Source organism: Euprymna scolopes, chromosome 46 (assembly GCF_053919585.1).
Source record: "Euprymna scolopes isolate OS-2025 chromosome 46, ASM5391958v1, whole genome shotgun sequence".
Classification (NCBI taxonomy): Eukaryota; Metazoa; Mollusca; class Cephalopoda; order Sepiida; family Sepiolidae; genus Euprymna; species Euprymna scolopes.
The window spans coordinates 32,634,936-32,658,544 of record NC_136527.1 but is presented as its reverse complement, the minus strand read 5'-3'; the positions used below and the strand labels follow the sequence as shown (position 1 = coordinate 32,658,544).

The 23,609-nt window shown below is 32.9% G+C and overlaps 1 protein-coding gene across 1 annotated transcript; it reads right to left on the bottom strand.

Moving 5' to 3' along the window:
* Positions 1 to 803: 803 nt before the first annotated feature.
* On the bottom strand, positions 804 to 3,131 carry LOC145270851 (uncharacterized). Its single transcript, XM_080126414.1, has one exon. The coding sequence runs from the start codon at positions 2,968 to 2,970 to the stop codon at positions 1,771 to 1,773; it is 1,200 nt and encodes a 399-aa protein (XP_079982540.1). The 5' UTR covers positions 2,971 to 3,131; the 3' UTR covers positions 804 to 1,770.
* Between the last annotated feature and the right edge of the window lie 20,478 nt (positions 3,132 to 23,609).

Here is a 23,609-nt window from a genome sequence, read left to right as displayed (position 1 = left end):
TACAGCACCTAACCTTATTAATTAGTCACCCATCTGGTACTGGCCAGGCTCATCATTGCTTAACTTTGGTGATGTGGTGGGAACCGGTGTGTCAATATAATTGTGCTGTATAATAAGCTTCTGTATATATTTTTGATGTGTTGGGTTCAAGTGCCTTTAATGCATTAACTATGCTTTCATCATGACTGACAGTTGCCTCATCAATGACAGATGGAGGGCAACCAGATCTAGGTGCTGCTGCTCCAGATTTCATGACACTGGAATTTACAATGCTAACGTTTTACAAGAATATGTGACATCGTTTTTTTAATTTCATTAAAAAGTTTCCTGTCTTGTGTGTGATTTCAAATAAGACAATTGATCACTGTGTGACACTTGACAGGCTTCATTTAACACTTAACTTATTTCAACCACTTTCGGGTGGTTTTAAAGATTAACGTGAAAATAAAAACTTTGTTTTTAAAAGAAAATTGTTAACACAGATTTGGAACACAATTTTTTACACAATAATACAGACACATATAACAAGAATATGGCTGTTTTGCTTTTACAAATTTTATTATTTTAATTCTCATTGTGGTTAAAACATACGACCACATGCTATAAAATTGATGTTATGACAGGCGTTCAATATTTAACGGCTTGGTCTAATTCCTCATATAAGCTGATTTCATAGAAAAAGAAAATTTATAAAAACAGATGCTAGACATTCACACAATATCAAACAATACAGAAGAGCTACATTACAAAAATGTTTTCAGAAAATATTCCTATAAAGCAAAGAACCACAGACTTCACAGGAATTTAGTTTTTCCTTTTCCAAATTTATTTTAACAAAATCTTATTAAAATTCATACATTTCAACCTAATATTATTATAATCATTAAAGTTCTGTCTCTTTTTATGGAATTGTTTGAATCTCTCTTGCACTTGGTTCATCACGTATATTTGCCAGGTAGTTTTTGTCTAATTGCAGTTGTTCCTGTAATTACTGGAATAAAGATTTTCCAAAGGTTCAAATTTCTTTTCTATGTCGAACATAAGATTTTGGTATTCCGTTATTTTTCATATCATTCTGTTTAACACAGTATTATTCTTCTAAGTTTGCTTCTTTCTCTTTTCCTATATCATTATGTCAGGTTTAATAGTAGCTGTATGAATTGTAGAGTCATAGTAAGTGGTACACATGTCCAACTGCTGTTCATAGGAGTTGCTGTAGAATTCAATATTTACAATTTTAGAGCATTATTGAAAAAATAATCTTCTAAGTTTGCTTCTTTCTATTTATTGTCTCTTATAATTATGTCAGGTTAAATAGCTCCATTTTAAGGCTCATAATTGTAGAGTTATAGCGGACGGTGTATACCATGTCAAACTACTGTTCCCATGGCTTGCTGTAGTATTCAATATTAAACATATAGATAATTATGTGGATATATTTACACATTCCATTGTATAGTAGCCATCCTCTAGAAAAAACTGACAGCTCGATGTCAAATGGTACCCACTAACTACTTCTGTGTGATACAAATTGCCTCTGTTATTGCTGATATTACATATTCTTAGAAGCATTGGTCATCAATCTTTCATCGTGAGCAGTCCTTATTATTCTGTCTTAATTATAGTGGAGCCAGCATCATTTAAGCAAGTCTATGAAACCTTCCTTACTTATATACACATTGGGGTATGGATATTGGAAGGTCATCAGATATTGTTTCCCAAACTGTATTAAGATATAATGCAAGGGATCTGACTTATGTTCAAAAGAAGCTAGTCTCCCGTATGTGTTTTCATATGATGCAACAAAGTTGACTTCCATGCAAAAGAAGAACCACATACTTCACAAGAATATGGTTTCTCTCCTGTATGTGTTTTCATATGACTAAACAAATTTGACTTCCGTGCAAAATAAGAACCACATACTTCACAGGAATGTGGTTTCTTTCCCGTATGTGTGTTCATATGGTCCAATAAATTTGATTTCCGTGCAAAAGAAGAACCACATATTTCACAAGAATGTGGTTTCTCTCCAGTGTGTGTTTTCATATGACTAAACAACTGTGACTTATGTGCAAAAGAAGAACCACATACTTCACATGTATGTGGTTTCTCTCCCGTATGTATTTTAATATGACTCAACAAACTTGACATCCATGCAAAAGAAGAACCACATACTTCACATGAATATGGCTTCTCTCCCGTGTGTGTTTTCATATGACTCAACAAATGTGACTTGTGTGCAAAAGAAGAACCACATACTATACAAGAATGTGGCTTCTCTCCCGTATGAGTTTTCATATGACTCGACAAACTTGACTTCCATGAAAAAGAAGAACCACATACTTCACAAGAATGTGGCTTCTCTCCCGTATGTATTTTCACATGACTAAACAAATGTGACTTCTGTGCAAAAGAAGAACCACATACGTCACATGAATGTGTCTTCTCTCCAGTATGAATTTTCATATGATACAAAAACGCTGACTTCCATGCGAAAGAAGAACCACATTCTTTACAAGAATGGGGTTTCTCTCCCGTATGTGTTCTCATATGACTCAACAAAGTTGACTTCCATGCAAAAGCAGAACCACATACTTCACAAGAATGTGGCTTGTCTCCCGTATGTGTTTTCATATGACTCAACAACTGTGACTTCTGTGCAAAAGAAGAACAACATACTTCACAAGAGTGGGGTTTCTCTCCCGTATGTGTTTTCATATGCCTTAACAAACTTGACTTACAGGCAAAAGAAGAACCACATACTTCACAGGAATATGGCTTCTCTCCCGTGTGTGTTTTCATATGATTCCACAAATGTGACTTCCGTGCAAAAGAAGAACAACATAATTCACAAGAATGTGGTTTCTCTCCTGTATGTGTTTTCATATGCCTCAACAAACTTGACTTACATGGAAAAGAACAACCACATACTTCACAAGAATATGGTTTTTCTTCCATGTTTGATTGCATCAGATTCCAGAAAAATATATTGAACTCAGTGTATGATAAAAAGCAGATAAGTTTCAACTTTAGATAATTTCTATGAAGGAATTTAGAATTATTTTCAAACGTTTTCAATCACCAAAGCAAAATTTCCTTCTCATCCCTTAATGAATTTCTGTTCATTGTTGCAAATTCTGGAAATATACAATAAATTTACAAAAATAAAATTCATGTGGTAAAAGAAATATACAATAAATTTACAAAAATAAAATTCATGTGGTAAAAGAAATATACAATAAAGTTACAAAAATAAAGTTCATGTGGTAAAAGAAATATACAATAAATTTACAAAAATAAATTTCATGTGGTAAAAGAAATATACAATAAATTTACAAAAATAAAATTCATGTGGTGAAAGAAATATACTATAAATTTACAAAAATAAAATTCATGTGGTAAAAGAAATATACAATAAATTTACAAAAATAAAATTCATGTGGTAAAAGAAATATACAATAAATTTACAAAAATAAATTTCATGTGGTAAAAGAAATATACAATAAATTTACAAAAATAAAATTCATGTGGTGAAAGAAAAATACAATAAATCTACAAAAATAAAATTCATGTGGTGAAAGAAATATACAATAAATTTACAAAAATAAAATTCATGTGGTGAAAGAAATATACAATAAATTTACAAAAATAAAATTCATGTGGTAAAAGAAATATACAATAAATTTACAAAAATAAAGTTCATGTGGTAAAAGAAATATACAATAAATTTACAAAAATAAAATTCATGTGGTAAAAGAAATATACAATAAATTTACAAAAATAAAATTCATGTGGTGAAAGAAATATACAATAAATTTACAAAAATAAAATTCATGTGGTAAAAGAAATATACAATAAATTTACAAAAAAAAAATTCATGTGGTAAAAGAAATATACAATAAAGTTACAAAAATAAAATTCATGTGGTAAAAGAAATATACAATAACTTTACAAAAATAAATTTCATGTGGTAAAAGAAATATACAATAAATTTACAAAAATAAATTTCATGTGGTAAAAGAAATATACAATAAATTTACAAAAATAAATTTCATGTGGTAAAAGAAATATACAATAAATTTACAAAAATAAATTTCATGTGGTAAAAGAAATATACAATAAGTTTACAAAAATAAATTTCATGTGGTAAAAGAAATATACAATAAATTTACAAAAATAAAATTCATGTGGTAAAAGAAATATACAATAAATTTACAAAAATAAAATTCATGTGGTAAAAGAAATATACAATAAATTTACAAAAATAAAATTCATGTGGTAAAAGAAATATACAATAAATTTACAAAAATAAAATTCATGTGGTAAAAGAAATATACAATAAATTTACAAAAATAAAATTCATGTTGTAAAAGAAATATACAATAAATTTACAAAAATAAATTTCATGTGGTAAAAGAAATATACAATAAATTTACAAAAATAAAATTCATGTGGTAAAAGAAATATACAATAAATTTACAAAAATAAATTTCATGTGGTAAAAGAAATATACAATAAATTTACAAAAATAAAATTCATGTGGTAAAAGAAATATACAATAAATTTACAAAAATAAATTTCATGTGGTGAGAGAAATATACAATAAATTTACAAAAATAAAATTCATGTGGTAAAAGAAATATAAAATAAATTTACAAAAATAAAATTCATGTGATAAAAGAAATATACAATAAATTTACAAAAATAAAATTCAGGTGGTAAAAGAAATAAACAATAAATTTACAAAAATAAAATTCATGTGGTAAAAGAAATATACAATAAATTTACAAAAATAAAATTCATGTGGTAAAAGAAATATACAATAAATTTACAAAAATTAAATTCATGTGGTAAAAGAAATATACAATAAATTTACAAAAATAAAATGCATGTGGTAAAAGAAATATACAATAAATTTACAAAAATAAAATTAATGTGGTAAAAGAAATATACAATAAATTTACAAAAATAAATTTCATGTGGTAAAAGAAATATACAATAAATTTACAAAAATAAAATTCATGTGGTAAAAGAAATATACAATAAATTTACAAAAATAAAATTCATGTGGTAAAAGAAATCAGAGGATTGATTACTCATATTTCATTCTTCAGAATATTGTTAGCGATGTCTGTGTAAAAATCGTATGTAATTTGAAATTTTATTTTTAATCTCACTGAGGATTGACACTTCAACATTACGAGTATTTAACTTACAACTAATTTTTACCAAGTACTCTAACCTACGAAACTATGTGAACCTGTGTTATTGAGACATTGAATAGCCCGTGAAGTGTTCTATTAGCGTTTGTAGAAAAGATTTTGTGTATATGTTCGGGCTTTAAAAAAGTCACCAAGAAGTATACTTGAGAAATAATAGTCATTTACGATATACTAGCCTTGCAGCAAAATATTTCTCAAAATTAGATCTAAATTAAGTATGGATGAAAAAAAGAAAACTGTGTTCACCTGCCACCAGTGTTTATTTTAGTTTAATGTGATGCCACTCAGACTTACAAATGCATCCAGGGTCTTCCAGTTATTAATGTCCATAGTTATACAGGGACAGCAAGATTATGCATTACCGTATTTCGATGATATTTTAAGATTTTCATATACGATCACATAGATAGGGTACTAGCCAGTTTATGTAATTTAATGTATTTTCTCAGATGGAAAATCACTTAGATCACATAGATACGGTACAAGCCAGTTTGCATAAGCACAACCTCAGGTTGAAAGCCATAAAATTACTGCTAATTGACGATATACTAGCCTTGTCCGAGTCAGCAAAATATTTCTCAAAATTAGATCTAAAGACAGGGTACTAGCAGGTTAAATTAAGTTTTTAGACGAGAAGTTCATAGTAAGTGAACAGGATATAGAGCCAGACATTGACAAAGTCAAATCGATAAAATTAGAGATTTTATCAATATCATGGCATATTATCGGCGATTATAAAAAATTTGGCGATACAATCGAGAAGTAAAGCTGATAGTTTGCTTGACGAGAAAATATGCAGAGGAAGAGTAAAGCGGTTGAAAAAACAATTTACTTGTTATTACATAAAGTTAATGATATGCAGACGAGATGGTCGACTATAGAAAAAGAAACATACATGATACACTATGCCCTTACTAAGTTGATTCACTATTTGCATAGTGCAAAGTTCCTTATCTATACTGATCACAGACCGCTACAATATTTATTAAACTTGCCTATTCAGAATAGGAAAATACAGATGTGGTCCTTTTGAGTATGGCTGCATATAACTGCACCATACAGTACCTGAAATGGAAGGAAAATGTTTGTGTGGATCTGTTGTCATGCACCGTGAATTCGACCTAAGACAATGATGTTCCACGGTAGAAATAGATGGTAGCAATTACTTTGTAGGTGCAATAAACTCGAATCGTTTTGAGCCAAAAAAGTCTGCATCATATAAGAAGACATCTCCTGAACGTCCTATGTTTTCAAGTGTAGATTTCAGAAGCAGATAAGGACATTTTTAGATTTAAATATGCGGACGAGAACAGTAAATCGTCTAAAATGGAATAAAAATGTCTGCATCATATAAGAAGACATCTCCTGAACGTCCTTTGTTTTCAAGTGCAGATTTCAGAAGCAGATAAGGACATTTTTAGATTTAAAGATGCGGACGAAGAACAGTAAATCGTCTAAAATGGAACAAAAATTGTTCATACTGAAAGCCGAGATAGTGTATTACTTGTCAAAACCATACAACAAACTATTGATAAGATTATATGTACCGTTACATCATATAAAAAGACTTATGCAGTATGATGACAATAGTGGTCAGAAGGAAAGGGAAAAGACGTTTCACACCAATAAGCAAAGTATCTCTGCCCGTATTCATTTTATTATTATGTAGCTGTAGTTTGATGTAATGTCATACGTTTTTAATACGATTGTAGTATGGAGATTGTGCAGGTCAATTCAAACATGGAATATCATACCCTTCAAGTAACATCTTGACACTGTCAGTTGTATTATTCTACATAAAGATGGGATTATCATCCAAATTTCGGCCAAAATATGTAGAAAATCCTCAGTCAACATATTAATATATTTCCTCGAATTAATTCGACCTTGCAAGCGAACTAGAGGTACTAATCATACGCCACATTAATACTGAACCTCAACCACCTTGTAGCATTAAAACTGCGCACCTGGAATTACATTCTTTGTCCTCCCTTCAACTGACGTACTGCCTGCCATCACTGACTTGCCTACTAAACTTGTGGTTTTTGCTATAAATCACTTTTGACTAATATGAGGAGTCATGATCTTCAATGCATCTGATGAAGTCCAGCCGGCATTTTATGTTCTTTACAGTAATCATTGAATTGCGTCTTGCAACAGAGTCTCATGAATAAAATTCCTTCAATCTGTTCTTAACTGTAGAAAGAGAGCACTTCTTAACAAGATTACACTGTTGTTGGATTTGGGAAACCGTTTCAAATCTGTTTCTGGCGCTGCAAATCTAGATAGCATTGTCTTCCCTGTAAGAAGTAACTCTATGACGACTAGATTTAGGGGCGCCATGAACACTGCCAGTTTTGGTGCTTTTGCAGTAACTCATACGGTTATCTAATCACATTTCAATCTGTGGTCGATTTCTCGATTAGATGTACCAGAAAGGTGGAGATTAGTGAGCTCCTGAAAGTCACTGACAGGAAATCGAGGCATATAGACTAGATGTTAGGTTGTCTAACCTTGAACAACAACAATTACGATTAGAGATGCTTTGTTGCCTAAATAGTGGTATTTTAAGCTGGTTTAAAGCTTATTTGTTTCCTTAAGACACTGTACTTTTCACTGTTCTTCACAATCTATAATTATGTACTTAATCCTATAAGGCACCACTCCAACTGTTAACAGACAATTGGTTCAAAAATCTTAACAAAGTGATGAAGAAGGCATTGTAGGACCTCAACATACATCATGTGAGAACATCATTTTATCATCCCAAAACTAAAGGCAATAAACAGTCATGGGATATATACATAAACCAAATGTTGGTGGCTGTCAGATTCAATGTGAGTGAAATGACGAAATTCTCACTATGCTCTCCAATAGATACATGATCTTGACATTACATAATATATTAAAGCCTTGTAAAGTATACTAGCGTGATGAGCAACACGAGATCGCTCTACAAGAGATGTATCGATCTTTTACATTGGTAAGGAACAACATTGTGAAAGCTAAGAAAAACTGATAGAGAATTCGAATAAGAAAACAAAATTCATGGATTTTAAGATTGAAGAAAAAACAGTCGCGTCTCATATTAAAGATCCAGCAATCAAGGAAAGTGAAAGACCATTAAGAAAGGCTACATTGGCTGCTCTGAGTCGGATAGTGATTCAGCCATGGAACAAGCTGATATCCCAATATGGAGGAGTCGACATCAATGGAAATGAGATTATAAATTTTATTATTAACTTGAGCAGTATGCACGCACGGTAGTCATCGAGTGTCATCTACCGATGTTAATTTTAAATTACTACGTGGTTACCATCAGATGGTTTTAACCATGCATCAGGTGTTCTCGATATCCAAACATTTAACAAAAGAAAAAAACATTATTTATGATCAATGGGATCAGGTTGTCAGAATTGATATTTTCAGTGGTAAAAGCTCAACTATTTAACATCACAATTTTCAAAGGTGAGCGCATCTGTTAAAAGCAGGTCACATATATGGCCCAGAGGAAAAGGTAAAATAGGAGAGAAGCTTACAGTTAGCTGACAATCACCAGCACACAGGTGTGGCTCTATCAACCCACCTCCCGGTTCATATGTTCTTTCTTTAGCATATGAGGCAGTAAAGAAACAGAAAATATGTTTTTATATTTTTATACAAAAACAAGTGAACAAATTTTTTCTGGCTGATGAAAAATGTACTGCACAACATAGGTTCAACATGTTTCACTATTTAGCAATGTATGAAACTGATAATTAAGAGTTTACTGTTTTCCCCAAGCACAGTCAATTTGAACGAATATCAAACTGAATAAATTTCTTCTATCTTCCATCATTCTTCTTTAATTTTGAAAGTGTAAATAAGGTGGCAGACACCAGTTTTGAAGGATCACAGAGAAAACCGTAAATAATCCTCGACATGACAAATTTAAAGTCAACTGAAGCAAAGTATGTTTCTGAATATACTGACACTAAAATCTGCCAGAGCCGACAATCAAGCCTTCCTCATTCATACAAGCTGAGTTAGTTAAGAATATCAATAGCATATCCAATAGAATAGTGATCCTATTTTAACAGTGATCCTATCACTCCAGGACTGATCACCAATACCTCCAGTGGGTGTCAATTCGAAAGTTTTGTAAAAGTAGTCATGTATTTTAATTAGAACCGTCTTAATGTATTTTCTTGTTTTTAATCACATAATTTTGGTGATGGTTCAGAGCGGTGAAATATGAAAGGAACCAACATTTGCCTCTGAAGAAAGTCGTTAAAGTTGGCTGTGGAAAGGAGGGAAGAGAAAGAAAAGTTAAATATGAAAGGAACCAACATTTGCCTCCTGTAGCACGTTTTATATACTATTAGACGCCAACCGTAACCTTAACACGTTTCATATACCCTTAGACTCCAACAATAACCTTAACACGTTTCATATACCCTTAGACACCAACCATACCCTTAACACGTTTTATATACCCTTAGACTCCAACCATAACCTAAACACGTTTCGTATACCATTAGACTCCAACCATAACGTTAACACGTTTCATACACCCTTAGACGCCAACCAATAACGTGAACACGTTTCATATACCTTTAGACTTCAACCATAACACGTTTCATATACCCTTAGACTCCAAGCATAACCTTAACACTAGGATCAATCATGCAGCTTCCATGACATTCAGTGAGTAACTCAATTCCAAGGATCATTTGGATTATTTGGACTATTGTTCTCATCTTAAGTGTTATTTTTACAATGTTTGCACAATAAATAACACTCAAGATGAGAACAGTAGTCCTAATAATCTAAATAATACAAAGAATCATTCCTCATCTAAAAAATTCAGAACCGTAATATTTTAATTTGTTTAAAAATCATGATTATTTTTTAATTTAATCAAAATTATTTGCAAGATTTGGTGAATGTTTTGCTTTTTTTAGAAAACTTAAAAATATAACATAAAAAGTTTCTTTAGTTTTCAGCATCCTTTAAACAAACAAACACAAAATTTGATAACTGCATTTCCAAATAAATGATAACTGCATTTCCAATAAATTAACAGGAAAACTCTTTGGTATACTTACGTATGTACACAGTTTCTAATACATCGATCCTTCTTATTGAAACCAGTAGACGAGAATACAAACATTTAAAGAAAGGAGAAAACGACAACTAATATAAAAAAGCTAAAAAAAAGCTAAATTGGGAAAATTGGCTGAAAAGTCGATGTTTTCAAAATAGGGGATCAATTTACTAGAACTTTGCATTAGAAACAAAGCACAACTTAAAAATTGTAAATATTGAAATTTTTTTGATAATCTGGTGGATTTAGTGACAAGTACACAGGAACATATTACTTCCATGCAGGCGTCGACTCCCCTCCTCCCCCCCCCCAAAAAAAATTTCTATGATTTACCACTTTTAAAAGCTTTTGGGAGTGCTGAAAACGAATATATGCTTTAACAGTGGCGCAGAAAAATAGTTTTCATGATATGAAAAATGTACTTTTCTAAAAAGTGAGGTATCACTTTTCATTATAAATTTAACGGAAAATGAGCATCCACTTTATGACCAGCTAGTGAGTAGGGCTAAAAGTTTAGTTTTCTAATTTCATCTTTTAATAAAGCCCGAGGACATTAAAGAACAGAAAAGAGAAAAATCTGCATACAGATACATGTCATTCATTATGTTATCAATGGTGACCATTTCTGTATGTGCAAGCATATGCATATTTTTGCCGCAAAGTAGTTTTCTGATAATTAAACAGTGTAATTCCTTATGTTATTAGTGGTGGCCAATTATTTACATTGTGTAATATATTGAAAATGACTTGTTTGTGACAGGATTAATGGGATCCCCACCTTTGGAAAAAGTAATTTCCTCATATCATGAAATCTAATTCTCTGCGTCACTTTGGAAGTATATATTCGTTTTCAGCACACCCGAAAAACTATAAAAGTTTTTATTGTAAAGATTTTTTTTTTACGTCAGATTCTAAACATTGATCGTTGTTTTTTTACGTTTAAGTATTGAAAATAAAATAATAGATTAATGATAATAATTCACTGAGAAAATTGAAAAAAAAAGATGAAAACAAAAACCATTAAAGAATGAAAAACATTTAAGATTTATAGTTTTTTTTTGTTTTTTTTTTACTTTGGTAAACAAAAAACAACATTAGTTAAAAATATTTAAAATTTATAAAAATATTTTTTCTTTAGTACATGATAAAGAAATTTTTTATGTTTAAGTCAGTATTGAAAACAAAAAACAATCGACAGCGTAAAATTTTCAACGATAAATCAACATTTTCATTAGGATTATTCGCTTAGTAAATGTAGTTATCTCCCTAACATTTTTAACGTATTCTGCAAATGCTCAAAAATCGATACTAAATTCATGTATTAATACTTACGTTTTTGTTTTATAATCTGCTTTCGATTAACTTTATCTGCTTTTATAAAGGAAACGATTTTTCAAATGTGATTCACTTTACAAGCTCAACTTAACATTCAAGATGACGAACGGAAGAGCAAGTTCGCAGAAAACAAAATTTAAGAGGAAAAATGAAAAAGAAATTATTTCGAAATAGAGCCGATCTATTTGGTGAATATCACGGATAAAATAATTATTATTTTATTTAACATTTTAATATTTACATGAATTACAAGTTTCATCTTTATTAATTCTCTAATTCGTTGCACGTGCAATTTAATGTCGGAAACAGTTTTTAAAGTCACTAATGTTTAGTACAATCAAACAACGTATCCGTATTTGTCTAAATTAATAATTTTTTAAAATTAATTAATCATTATTAAAAATAATACCATTTTTCAGTTATTTTTCTTAATGATCCAGGATTGAAATATATATATATATATATATATATATATATATATATATATATATATATATATATATATATATATATATATATATATTTGCAGAATGCACTAATGCAGCATTGTAGCAGCATTGCAGCAGCATTGCAGCATTATAAAAAAATTCTCACGCTAATGTTTACACCATTATTCATGCAAGAAAAATATTATAATATTACATTTGAAATTTTTGTGAGAATTGTTATCAATAAAACCACATTAAATATTTTTATAATTATTTTTTGTGAAACTATTGAATGAATACTGCTTTATCGTAATGTTCTTGAAATATCAAAAGTATTTTTAATTGTTAACATTTACAATGTTTTATTTTTATATAAAAAAGCAAACAGAAATTCATGCGTTATTTTTTATTTTTAGTTCTTGAAATTTTAAATTTAGTAAAAATGTTTTGTTTTTTTTTACCAAAAATAATACATTTTCACTAAATTTTAAAAAAATAAATAACGAGTTCAGTATATTCTGTGATGGTTAATAAATACTAAAAACATTCGTTAAAATTGGTTAATTTCCTGAATTTTGGTGAATCTTTTAATGAAAGGAGGGATTAAAATGTTTATATTTGTTGGGGATCGGCCATTAATTTTGTACATTTAACTAATCTGAGTCCACCATCGAATTGCAGTCTTCTAGTTTTAATTTTTAGGTACGGACAAAAATGGGCGGATAAAAATAGGGGATATAGTTTTGAAAGCCGATTTATCATAATTATTTTGTAGGGTTCCGACTACTTTTTGATTGTATTTGAAAGATAATGGGGTAAATGTTTCGTTTAGGTCCACCTCCACAATTTTCTTTAAAATGACGACATGAATAGGTTTTCGACTATGCTGAATACGAAAATCGCATTGAAATGTTGCAGAGATAAGTATTTATCAAGATAGAAAAAAATGCATTATGCACGGTAATTTTGGCGGCCATCTTGGTTTTTTCCTTCGTGTAAAATTCTGATTGCTTAGGGCGCGCGCATGCGCGTAAAAAATGGCCGCCAAAATTACCGTGCATAATGAATTGCAGTCTTCTGCTAATAAATCTCCTTCGACTTTTCCACATATTTTCCGTAGTTTTAATTTTTAGGTACGAGCAAAAATGGGCGGATAAAAATAGGGGCAACTAGTTCTGAAAGCAGATTTATCATAATTTTTTGTTTCCGGCTACTTTTTGATTATATTTGAAAGATTAATGACTAAACTTAATTTCGAAAGAAAAAAATATTTGTACACCTAAAAAAAAGTAATGAAAATGTTTTCACGGCGAACTACCCAATTCAAGTAAACGTTGAAGTTAAATAAATTCATTGTAAAAAATTCTTTAAAAGATAAATATTAGTTTTCTGTGTGTATTTCAACGATAATTAGTAAAGTAAAGTCCTAAGATATTGAATTAAAAAAAATATATATTTAAAAAAAATAATATTAATAACCACCTTTATGTACAAAACATGAATTAATTAGCCTAAAAACGAGTGATTCTGGCGTTCGATAAACGCAACAAACTAAAATTTTGTAAACACGAAAATTACAAAGGCCAAAAATTTCCGGCAGTCGAAAGACTGTGAAAATGGAGTCATGTAATTAAAAGGGAGGAAGTTCTACACCCCCCCAGTCGCGCATCCACATTTCTTTTTTGAACGTTTGTATTATTTTTTGCATTTTTTAATTCAATTATTTTTCTATGTTCTATGTTATGCCGAAAGTTTCACATTTTTGTGAGCGAAGAAAATATTAAAATCTTGCACCTAAAAATTATGCGAAACCTGTAAGTAGAAATATTTTTTGCTATTATAATTGTTTTGTGAAAATCTTAAATATGGTAATATCGATAGTTCGAGAAGTTCATTTTTCTTCGAGCTATATTGAATTCATTAATCCGGATTTTAGGGTTTTTTCGTAATGTTCATATAAAATTATTTTATTTTTATTATTACAAATTACGAGGCTTTATTTATATAAACAAAAATTCTTTCGTTTTTTTTTATTTATTACTGAAAACCATAACTTTAGTAAAGGTATTTTTTGTTTACATAAAATAATAATTCTTCCGCTAAGATTTAAATAAAAAATAATTCATTTATTATATTCTGCGATCATTTTTTGATAAATACTGAAAATTTCATTAAAATTGGTTAATTTCCTGATTTTTGGTGATTTTTTAAGTAAAGGAAGGAGTTCAAATGTTTATACATTTTGAGCATCGGCATTCATTTTGCACGTAGCTATTATTTTTTGTTGTTCTTTTCAGGATTATAAAAAAAAATTCTTACGTTGATGTCTACATAATCATTCATACAAGAAAATATTATAATATTACATTTGAAATTTTTGTGATAATTGAAACTACATTATATTTTTTTAGTTCTTTAAATTTTAAACTTTAAAGTGTTTTGGGTTACAAAAAATAATAAATTTTCTCTACAATTTGAAAAAAATAACGAGTTCAATATATTCTATGATGATTAATGAATACTGAAAATTTTATAAAAATTAGTTAATTTCCTGAATTTTGGTGAATTTTTTTGAAGGTAGGGGTCAGAATGTTTATGTATTTTGGGATCGATAATTCCTTTTGCACGTACCTAAGTTTAACTCATCTGAGCCCACCATCGAATTACAGGCTTCTGCTAATCAAGCTCTCTCCATTTTACCACACACTTTTCGTAGCACCCATCCACATGCACGCACGCACGCACTTCACCGAGCACACAAACGCTTGCGAAAAAAAAAAGCAAAAAAAAAAAAACAACTAAAAACAAAGGACACATGTTTGGATGAATACTTAAAAATACAAACGAGATAAAAAAAAAATTCGGGGTTGAATTACAGTTTTCAAGTATTTATAAGCTTGGAAAGATAGGAGGTCGAATTATTCAATTTTTTTTCAGGCATTCTTAATGTCGGTTTATGACAGTGCTAATCATTCATACAAGAAAAATATTATATTACATTTGAAATTTTTGTGATAATTTTTATCATTAAAGCCACATTAAATATTATTTTTATGAAAATATTGAATGGATACTGTCCGATTATGTTTGTTTCATTATATGATACGGGATGAACCTTATTAAAAAAGACACCAGAAGACAAGATACATTTAAGCGTGATAAGCCATGGAGCAAGTCCATGTATTTATTTTTACTAACCACAAGGGACGCAACTCTTGTATTGTTTTATATTAAAGAGTTGACCGAAGGGGACATAACTCAAAATATGACATCCCTCTTTTCCAAAGAAAAATAAAACAAAAACAATAAAAATTACATAAGGAAGGAACCTTGACACTAGTACAATAGTGTGAGTGTCCAACTAAGGGCTGTTCTCATCATAAGAACATTTTTTGGGTGCTCTTATTATACGACCGGCTCTGGATACTTTCTGAGTTCCAGGATGAGTGTTCAGTGTTTTGTGGGGTGTATTTGTACCGGGTCTGTCATTGGTTGTGTTGGGGCTGGTATGCTCAATAGGTATACAATCCGTTGACGAATCGTTCGACCCTGGGGTCATCATGGGTGTGGCTGCATACGTTTTGGAGTTCAGCCTTGTTGCAGACTTATCTTTCTCAGATGTCTGCGGTTCCTGCGAAATGACTTCTCCAATGGAGTCTGCACCGCATATGATTTTGGTTCGATACATCTCTGTGTGACGACTGCTGGGGACCATTTGCTGGAGTCTAGATCATATACGCGGACGTGTTGTCCTTCCTGTATCTCTGGTAACTCTCGGGTGTGTTGGTCATAGTGAGACTTTTGGTAGGATTGGCTTTGATAGAGGCGAGTTGCTGTTTTTTCTTTTTGGGTCGAATTGTTGGGGCACTTCACTGGTAAGTTTCCCATCAGCTTTCGGTTCCATAGCAATTCACCTGGTGACGGAATTGCATGGTCGATTGGGGTTGACCGTAAACACAGCAATACCATGTCTACATCACAACTACTTGAGGCAGCCTTTTGCATCGCTGATTTTATGGCTTGTATACAGCGCTCGGCCCGACCGTTTGATTGGAGGTATCTAGGGGATGATGTGACGTGTTCAAATCCCCATTCGCTTGCAAATTGTTCGAAAAGACTGGAGCTATAGTGAGGACCATGGGCGCTGATGACTCTTTCTGGGATCCCTTGTTCACCGAATATCTGCTTTATTAGTTTGACTACTTCCTGACTGGAAAATTCCTTTAATTTCCTCACAAAGGGGAACTGAGTAATAGACCACCATCAGCAGGTAATTGTGACCTTCACTGTGGAGCAGGTCAGTGGCCACTACTTGCCAGGGCCTTAAGGAATCTCATGTGGCATCAGAGGTTCTGCACTCTGGGCTTTTTGGTGCTGTTGACATATGATACATTGTAGTATGATGCTGTTTATATCTTTATTAATGTTGTGCCAAAAGACACAACTTTTTGCCCGCAGTTTGCATTTTTCCATACCCTGATTACCATAATGGATTTTTGTAGGATTCCCTGCTGCATCACTTTGGGTATAATTATCCGATTACTCTTCATCAAAATTCCATTTTCGATGGCCAGCTCATCCCGATGCGACCAATATGGCTGCAAGTTTTTGCTTATTTTGTTGGATGTATTGGGCGGCCAACCGTGCAGGATGGTTTCCTTAAGTTCACAGAGTATAGGGTCGGCTTTCGTTGCTAGCTTTATCTGTGTTACTTTTTTAACAGAAAATCGGACAAAGTCAACTCGGATACTAAGGTCGATCTCCTCGTTACTCCTTCTGTTGGGTAGTCGGGAGAATCCATCCGCCAGGGTAATTTCCTTACCTGGCGATACATGATGGTCATGTCATATCCTTGTAGGCACAGCAGCATGCGTTGCAAACGAGGTGGAGCAGCAATTAGATTTTTTTAACTAATCATTCCCAACGGCTTGTGATCGCTTTCTACTTGGAATTTGCATCTCTCTATATGTTTGCATACCTTTGTTCTGTTGCTGTTAGAGCTTTTGATGCAAATGCAATGGACTTTCCTTCTTGCAAGAATACTGCACCTAGACCCTTGTTTGAGGCGTCTACCTGCAGGCTTGTCTCTTTCATTGGATCGAAGTAAACGAGAGACATTTCTTTGCAGATCTCATCCTTTATTTTCTGCATAGCCTTCTGGTGACTGGCAGTCCACTGGTACTCTGCTTCTTTTTTTAACAGATCTCTCATGGGTGCAGTTAAGTCTGATAGGCGCGGAATGAATGCTGACAAGTAAGTGATGATTCCCAACACTTTTTGCAATTCTTTGACGTTGGTAGCTTCTACCTTACTAGGATCTGGTTTAATGCCGTTCTCGTCATAGATAGCCCCCAAAAAGCTTATCTGCTTTTGATCTATCTCACATTTATCACCATTAAAACACAATCCTTCCGTTTTTACTACTTCCATAAGCCGGTGGAGGTTGCTGTCGTGCTCCTCTTTAGTCTTTCTGAAGACGATAACATCATCTATTAGTCCAATTGTACCAGGGCATTTTTCCAGTATCATGTCCATTCTCTGCATAAATACATCCTGTGACATTACCAGACAAAAGGGCATTCTTTGGAAACAGTATCTCCCAAATGGTGAGTTGAAGGTCGTTAGTAATTGGGATTCTGCGTCAAGAGGTATGGACCAATATCCGTTTTTGGCATCTAGCTAGGAGAAGTGTTGAGCACCTGATAGCTTGTGTGCTAGCTCTTCCATGGTGGGAGTCTTGTAATGACATCTCATTATTGCCCGGTTCAGATCCCTTGGGTCAAGCCATAAGCGAAGTTGTCCATTCTTCTTTCGAACATATACTATGCTACTGACCCATTCAGTCGGTTCGGTAACCTTTCTGATAATGCCTTGGGCTTCCATAGATTTCAACTTCTCTTCTATTTCTTCTCTAAGATGGATAGGGCATTTCCTCGGTGCATGTATTACTGGAGGATGATCAGATTTTAGGACGATGTAGTAGTCACTTTTAAAATGTCCTATGCGATCGAACTGACTTGCATATGCATTTTTTAATTCGCTGACGGAGTTAATCGGATCTTTCTTTTTTTGAATGGTGCAGTGGAGGCTTATCAGCTCCAAGTCTCTGCGAGAAGGTAATCCTATGATTGTAGGCCCTTCTGTTGTGACAACAAAGAATTTTAAAGTTTTCCACTTGTCTTTGTGTCCGCATTGTATGTAGATCAATCCATGCTGTATTATGTTTGAGCCGTTGTGTGCCGTCAGAATCGTGTGCTCTTTCTTTGTGGAGCCTGGAATGGGTTGTCCTAAGTCATCAACTCTGTTGGGAAACCTGTTTCGAAAAGTTCGTAGAGGAAGCGTATTCCCTTCTGCACCTGTATCCACCTTTGCCTTGAGTATATGAGTGCCTGGTCTATTGGGAAGCTTTATTTTAAGTTCCGTTATTATTTCAGTACGATCGTCTTTTGGCTGATGAATCGCATTAAAGTTTTACTGCTCAAATTCTCTATACATCTTCTTGGGCTCAGATTTTACTGAGCAGATTTTACTGTTCCGCTGTCCGTATCTGTTTTCTTGCGGCTGCTTTTGGCTGTTCGTCGTTTTTGTTTGGCTGTATTTTCTTGTGCCCTCCTTTTTGTTAGCGCAGACTTTCACCCAGTGGTTCTTTTTGCCATACGCTGAACATCTGTTGCCCCAGGCTGGACATTTTTCTTTTTCATTTTTATTTCCACAACGTCGACACTGGCTCGTTTTTATTAAACTAATTTCCTGACAATCGCCTCGAATTTCAGCCATTTGCCGCATGTGGTTAAGGGACGCTTCGTGCGTCCTACCACTATTTAAGGCCTCTTGGAGTGTAAGCTTCATGCCTTTCGAAAGTAGAAGTTTTTGTAACTCCGGGTGTCTGGTGCCGGTAATCATTTGTTCAATGAGACGTTCTTCAGTCTCTTAGTTATCCCTAAACCTGCATTTTTTTGCCTGTAGTTTGCATCTCGCCATGAAGTCGTCGATGCTTTCCGTATTCTTCTGTTTGTATTCACGCAGATAGAAACGTGCAATACGAAAATTGGTTTGGGGCTCTAGACACTCCTCAAATTTACGCCAAATTGCCTCCGGGTTCGTCCGGCCAGCATCATCGTCAAATGTCCAGGTGTTATATCGCCGTAAACCTTCCTCACCAGACAGCAGTAGAATGTGATCGACCTGCTTCTCGACGGGAATTTTTTACTGAGAAATATAATGTGTACCGTTGCTTGAAGAATCTGAACGATTCAAATAGATTCTCAAACACCCAGTGCATAACGGGTTCGCTTACATTAGAACTCATTTTACTTTAATTTAATTATTATTTTTTTTATATATTATTATACTAATACCCCCCCCCCGTTTTTAATAAAAAAAAAACAAAGAAAACAAAACAATGACGCTTGTCGTCGTCACCACGTGCGTTTACGCGCAACACGAAGACTGATGTTTTCTTTTGCGTTTATTCTATTTGTGGATGGATTTCTTTTCTTTTTTTTTAAGAAAATCCCCGTAGCTGCCACCATGTCCGATTATGTTTGTTTCATTATATGATACGGGATGAACCTTATTAAAAAAGACACCAGAAGACAAGATACATTTAAGCGTGATAAGCCATGGAGCAAGTCCATGTATTTATTTTTACTAACCACAAGGGACGCAACTCTTGTATTGTTTTATATTAAAGAGTTGACCGAAGGGGACATAACTTATAATATGACATCCCTCTGAAAATATTGAATGGATACTTCTTATCATAATATTCCTGAAATATTTTTAATTGTTAACATCTACAATGTTTTGTTTTTATATAAAAAAGCAAACAGGTATTCATGAGTTTTTTTTTAGTTCTTAAAATTTGGAATCAAGCAAAAGTGTTTTTCTTTACAAAAAATAATACATTTTCACTAAAATTAAAAAAAATATTATGCGTTCAGTATATTCTGTGATAGTTAATAAATAATGAAAATTTTATTAAAATTGGTTTATTTCCTGATTTTTTATGAATGTTTAATGAAGGTTAAAATGTTAATTTATTTTTTTAGTGTAACTAATGGTTCAGTTGCGACACCGTAGTAAAAAAAACAACAACAAAACACTCAAAACAAAGGATATGTTTTGTAGAATACTTAAAAAATAAAAAGGAGGTAAGTACATTTACTAAGTGAATACTCATAATAATGAAGAGCAATAAGGAACGATGAAAACGTACACAAATTATTAGATTTTTTTTATTTAAATCAATTTAATTCAGCGACGGACAAAATGGGGGGGTACAATTTTTTTTTTGATGGAGTGTTTTCTTTAAAAATCTACCAAGAATCAAGTAATTATGTTATCAATGACATTTTTGTCGATTATTAAGTGAACAATACTTTATAAAGGTGCCATTTTTTATCATAACATTAATGTTGCGTATAGCTAAACTCCCACCACTGCCTTCACTTGCTATCTCCCCTTTCTATAGAACTCTCCTAAAAAGGAGGAGGACTATGTCTGGTAACATGGCCACTCAATAAAGCTGGTATTATATTTTAACTTCTGTGTCGCCTTCACTCTGATACTAACCCGTAAACGTAACATGGTAGCAGCGGTGTTTATGGAATTAATAACATCTAAGGAGACCGGCAAATCATCAAAGAACGTGTAAGCAGTATTACTTTTGGTTTTAACTTCTGCTATGTTTTTTCGTGGTCTCTGCTAATCTCTGTAGTCTGTTGTTATTATGATCGTTATTATTGATATCGAATTGCTGTCGCAAGTGATTCTTGCAAAAACTTTCTTTTTTCTGCCTCTTTGCATTGATTAACTTTCAAAACAAAACACTTCTGCCTCACGGTGATGTCCGCCGAAAAGAATATGACTGTGGCAACTAATACCGTTTCATTGACTAACAATATGTCCGGCTTACACATAAGGCCACCAGAACGACTCATATTTAGGTGGAATAAGGCAGACTCCTGGAAAATATTTAATAAACGATGGCCCAACTACTCGTTATTGACTGCTCTGGACCATAAACCACGAGAAATTCAGGTTGCCCTTCTAGAGAACTGCTTGGGCGATGACGCCATGAAAATATACCAGGGCATGCAGTTCGACACTCTGGAGACAGAGCGCACTGTAGAGAACATACTACAAGCACTGGAGGAGTATTTCGTCGGAATTCTCAACAAAACCAATGAGAGATTTGTGTTCTGTCAGAGAAAACAGGGTGAGGGAGCGGCTTTCGACAAATTCTACAACGATTTAAGAGTATTGTCGAAAACGTGTAATTTTTGTACCCGATGCAGTGACTCACTTCTACGGGACCAGATTGTAGAAGGTGTCCGTGACCAATTAACTAAACAGGAGCTACTGAAGATAGAGCACCTTACCCTAGAGAAGAGTGTTAACACATGCAGAGCGGTTGAAATGGCCTCAACCCACAGTCAAAAAATGGGACTGGATAGAGCTAGGTGATGAGGGTACGGGAAACCAGTCAAATGAAGGAACCCATCTCCAAAAGAGAATGCCTATTCTGCCGCTATGCACACGTGCCAAAGCGCAACAGATGCCCAGCCCAATGCAAATTGTGTCATGCATGCAATGAGAAAGGACATTTCAAATCCAAGTATCCCAACAAAGACAGAATGACACAAAACAGAGACAGAGCACACAAATGTATGAAAGCAAGAAACGTATTGCGCCCCACCACGAGTACACCAACTTAATGCATCCTCAACAGAGGAGGATGAAGAATACACCCACTGGGTGAATGCGATAAAACCCAAAAAACAAAACAGGCATAAAAATCCAAGTGCCTTATGCTTCTGAACAAAAAAGTTGTTTTCCAGATTGACACAGGGGCATCAATTAGTACCTTTCATGAAAGGTTTGCAAAGAGGATGCAACCATACAAAGGGGTCTTATCAATGTGGAATGGGTCTTTGATGAAGTCACTTGGTGTATGCCGAAGAAAGATAAGAAACCTCAAAACGCAGCAAACCTACTCAGTGGAATTTGTAGTGTTTAGGGATGGAGATGATTGCTTGCCACTGCTTGCCTTGTGGACGAGCGTACAAATGGGCCCTGTGGAGATAAAGCAGAAGAACTTCCACCATGTTGCAGCAGTCAAGATAGAGGAAAGCTACAAGGAAGTGTTCGATGATCAACTGGGCAAGCTGCCAGGTGTTTTCACTCTTCAGCTCAGGCCAGACGCAATACCAACTATAATGCCCAATTGGAGAGTACCTATAGCTATACACTTTTAACTGAAGGAGTTAAGTCGATTAACCATATTAGGAGTGATCAGACTAGTAGATAAACCCACTTCGTGTGTTAGCCATCTTGTCATAGCAAGAAAAAAACGGGATATTCTAGTAAATTAAAAAATAAGAATTTTTTAGACTTAAAATATTGAAGCTAAAAATAAAATTTGAATATTGATATTTTATTTATTATTTGCATATGTTGTTGTTTATTATTGAGTTAGAAAGGGTCTCAGTCGCTGGATTGAACTTATTTCCCCCCCTATTATTTGCATATATTTATGTAGTGAAAATTGTTTGAATAAAATTAATTCATTAGTTAGTTAGTTAGTAGATGGAATTAATAATTTTATAATTTACATAAAAATTAATAATTTTATTATATCATAATTAGGATCATTTAATTCTTTCTAACTCAACATCTCAGGATAACCTGTCATCAACCAGAATTATGCTGCATGTGGCGTGATTAAAAGTTTCACTAGATATACAATAAATATAGAATAAACAACTTAGCATAATAGCTAGGTATACTTTGTAGTGGTGATTAATGCCTATCATCATTTCCAAATTTATTAACTTAAAATATTTTTAACCATCAACAATTGTTTTAAACTAGAAAAACAACACTCTTAATGTTATATATTTAGAACGTACGCCTGTAAGAATTTTGTGAATTTGTATGAATTTTGGTGAGGGTTAGAGTAGTACATCTCAGGATAACCTGTCATCAACCAGAATTATGCTGCATGTGGCGTGATTAAAAATTTTCGCTAGATATACATATGAGAAATCTGTTACCTGATATGGCAAAGAAGTATCTTATGTTTGAGGATAGAAAAGAGTTTCCAATCTGAATCTGGAAAGAATCTTGAAAGAAGAAACATATTTAATGGCAACTTACGTGAATACATGAAAAAAAATTATATATGCAGAATAAACTATTTAATCAAAAGTTAAATTAATAAAAGAATCAATTCGAACATTTTGTTAACTATTTTCACGTTTTCGCTCCTCCAACAAAAGAAAGAATTTAAGACATGATTAAACACCAAATTTTATGTCATATGGATGGTGACTTGGATGCGTACGTTTACACGATTTAGACATGGGAAAAGTGTGTAAGTAGCTCAGTATAAGTACATAGTAGAAGTTCACCTCATACAAGGTATTTTCATCTGATAATAATAGATCAATTATTCTAAGTAGAAGATTCGTGCACATAAATATAAAACTATCCTACAAAATATAACTACTACACAACTTACTAAGTCAAAACTGT

Bases quoted from the DNA above. Each gene is read 5' to 3' on its own strand.
- LOC145270851 (XM_080126414.1), bottom strand. From the start codon at position 2,970: ATGCAATCAAACATGGAAGAAAAACCATATTCTTGTGAAGTATGTGGT.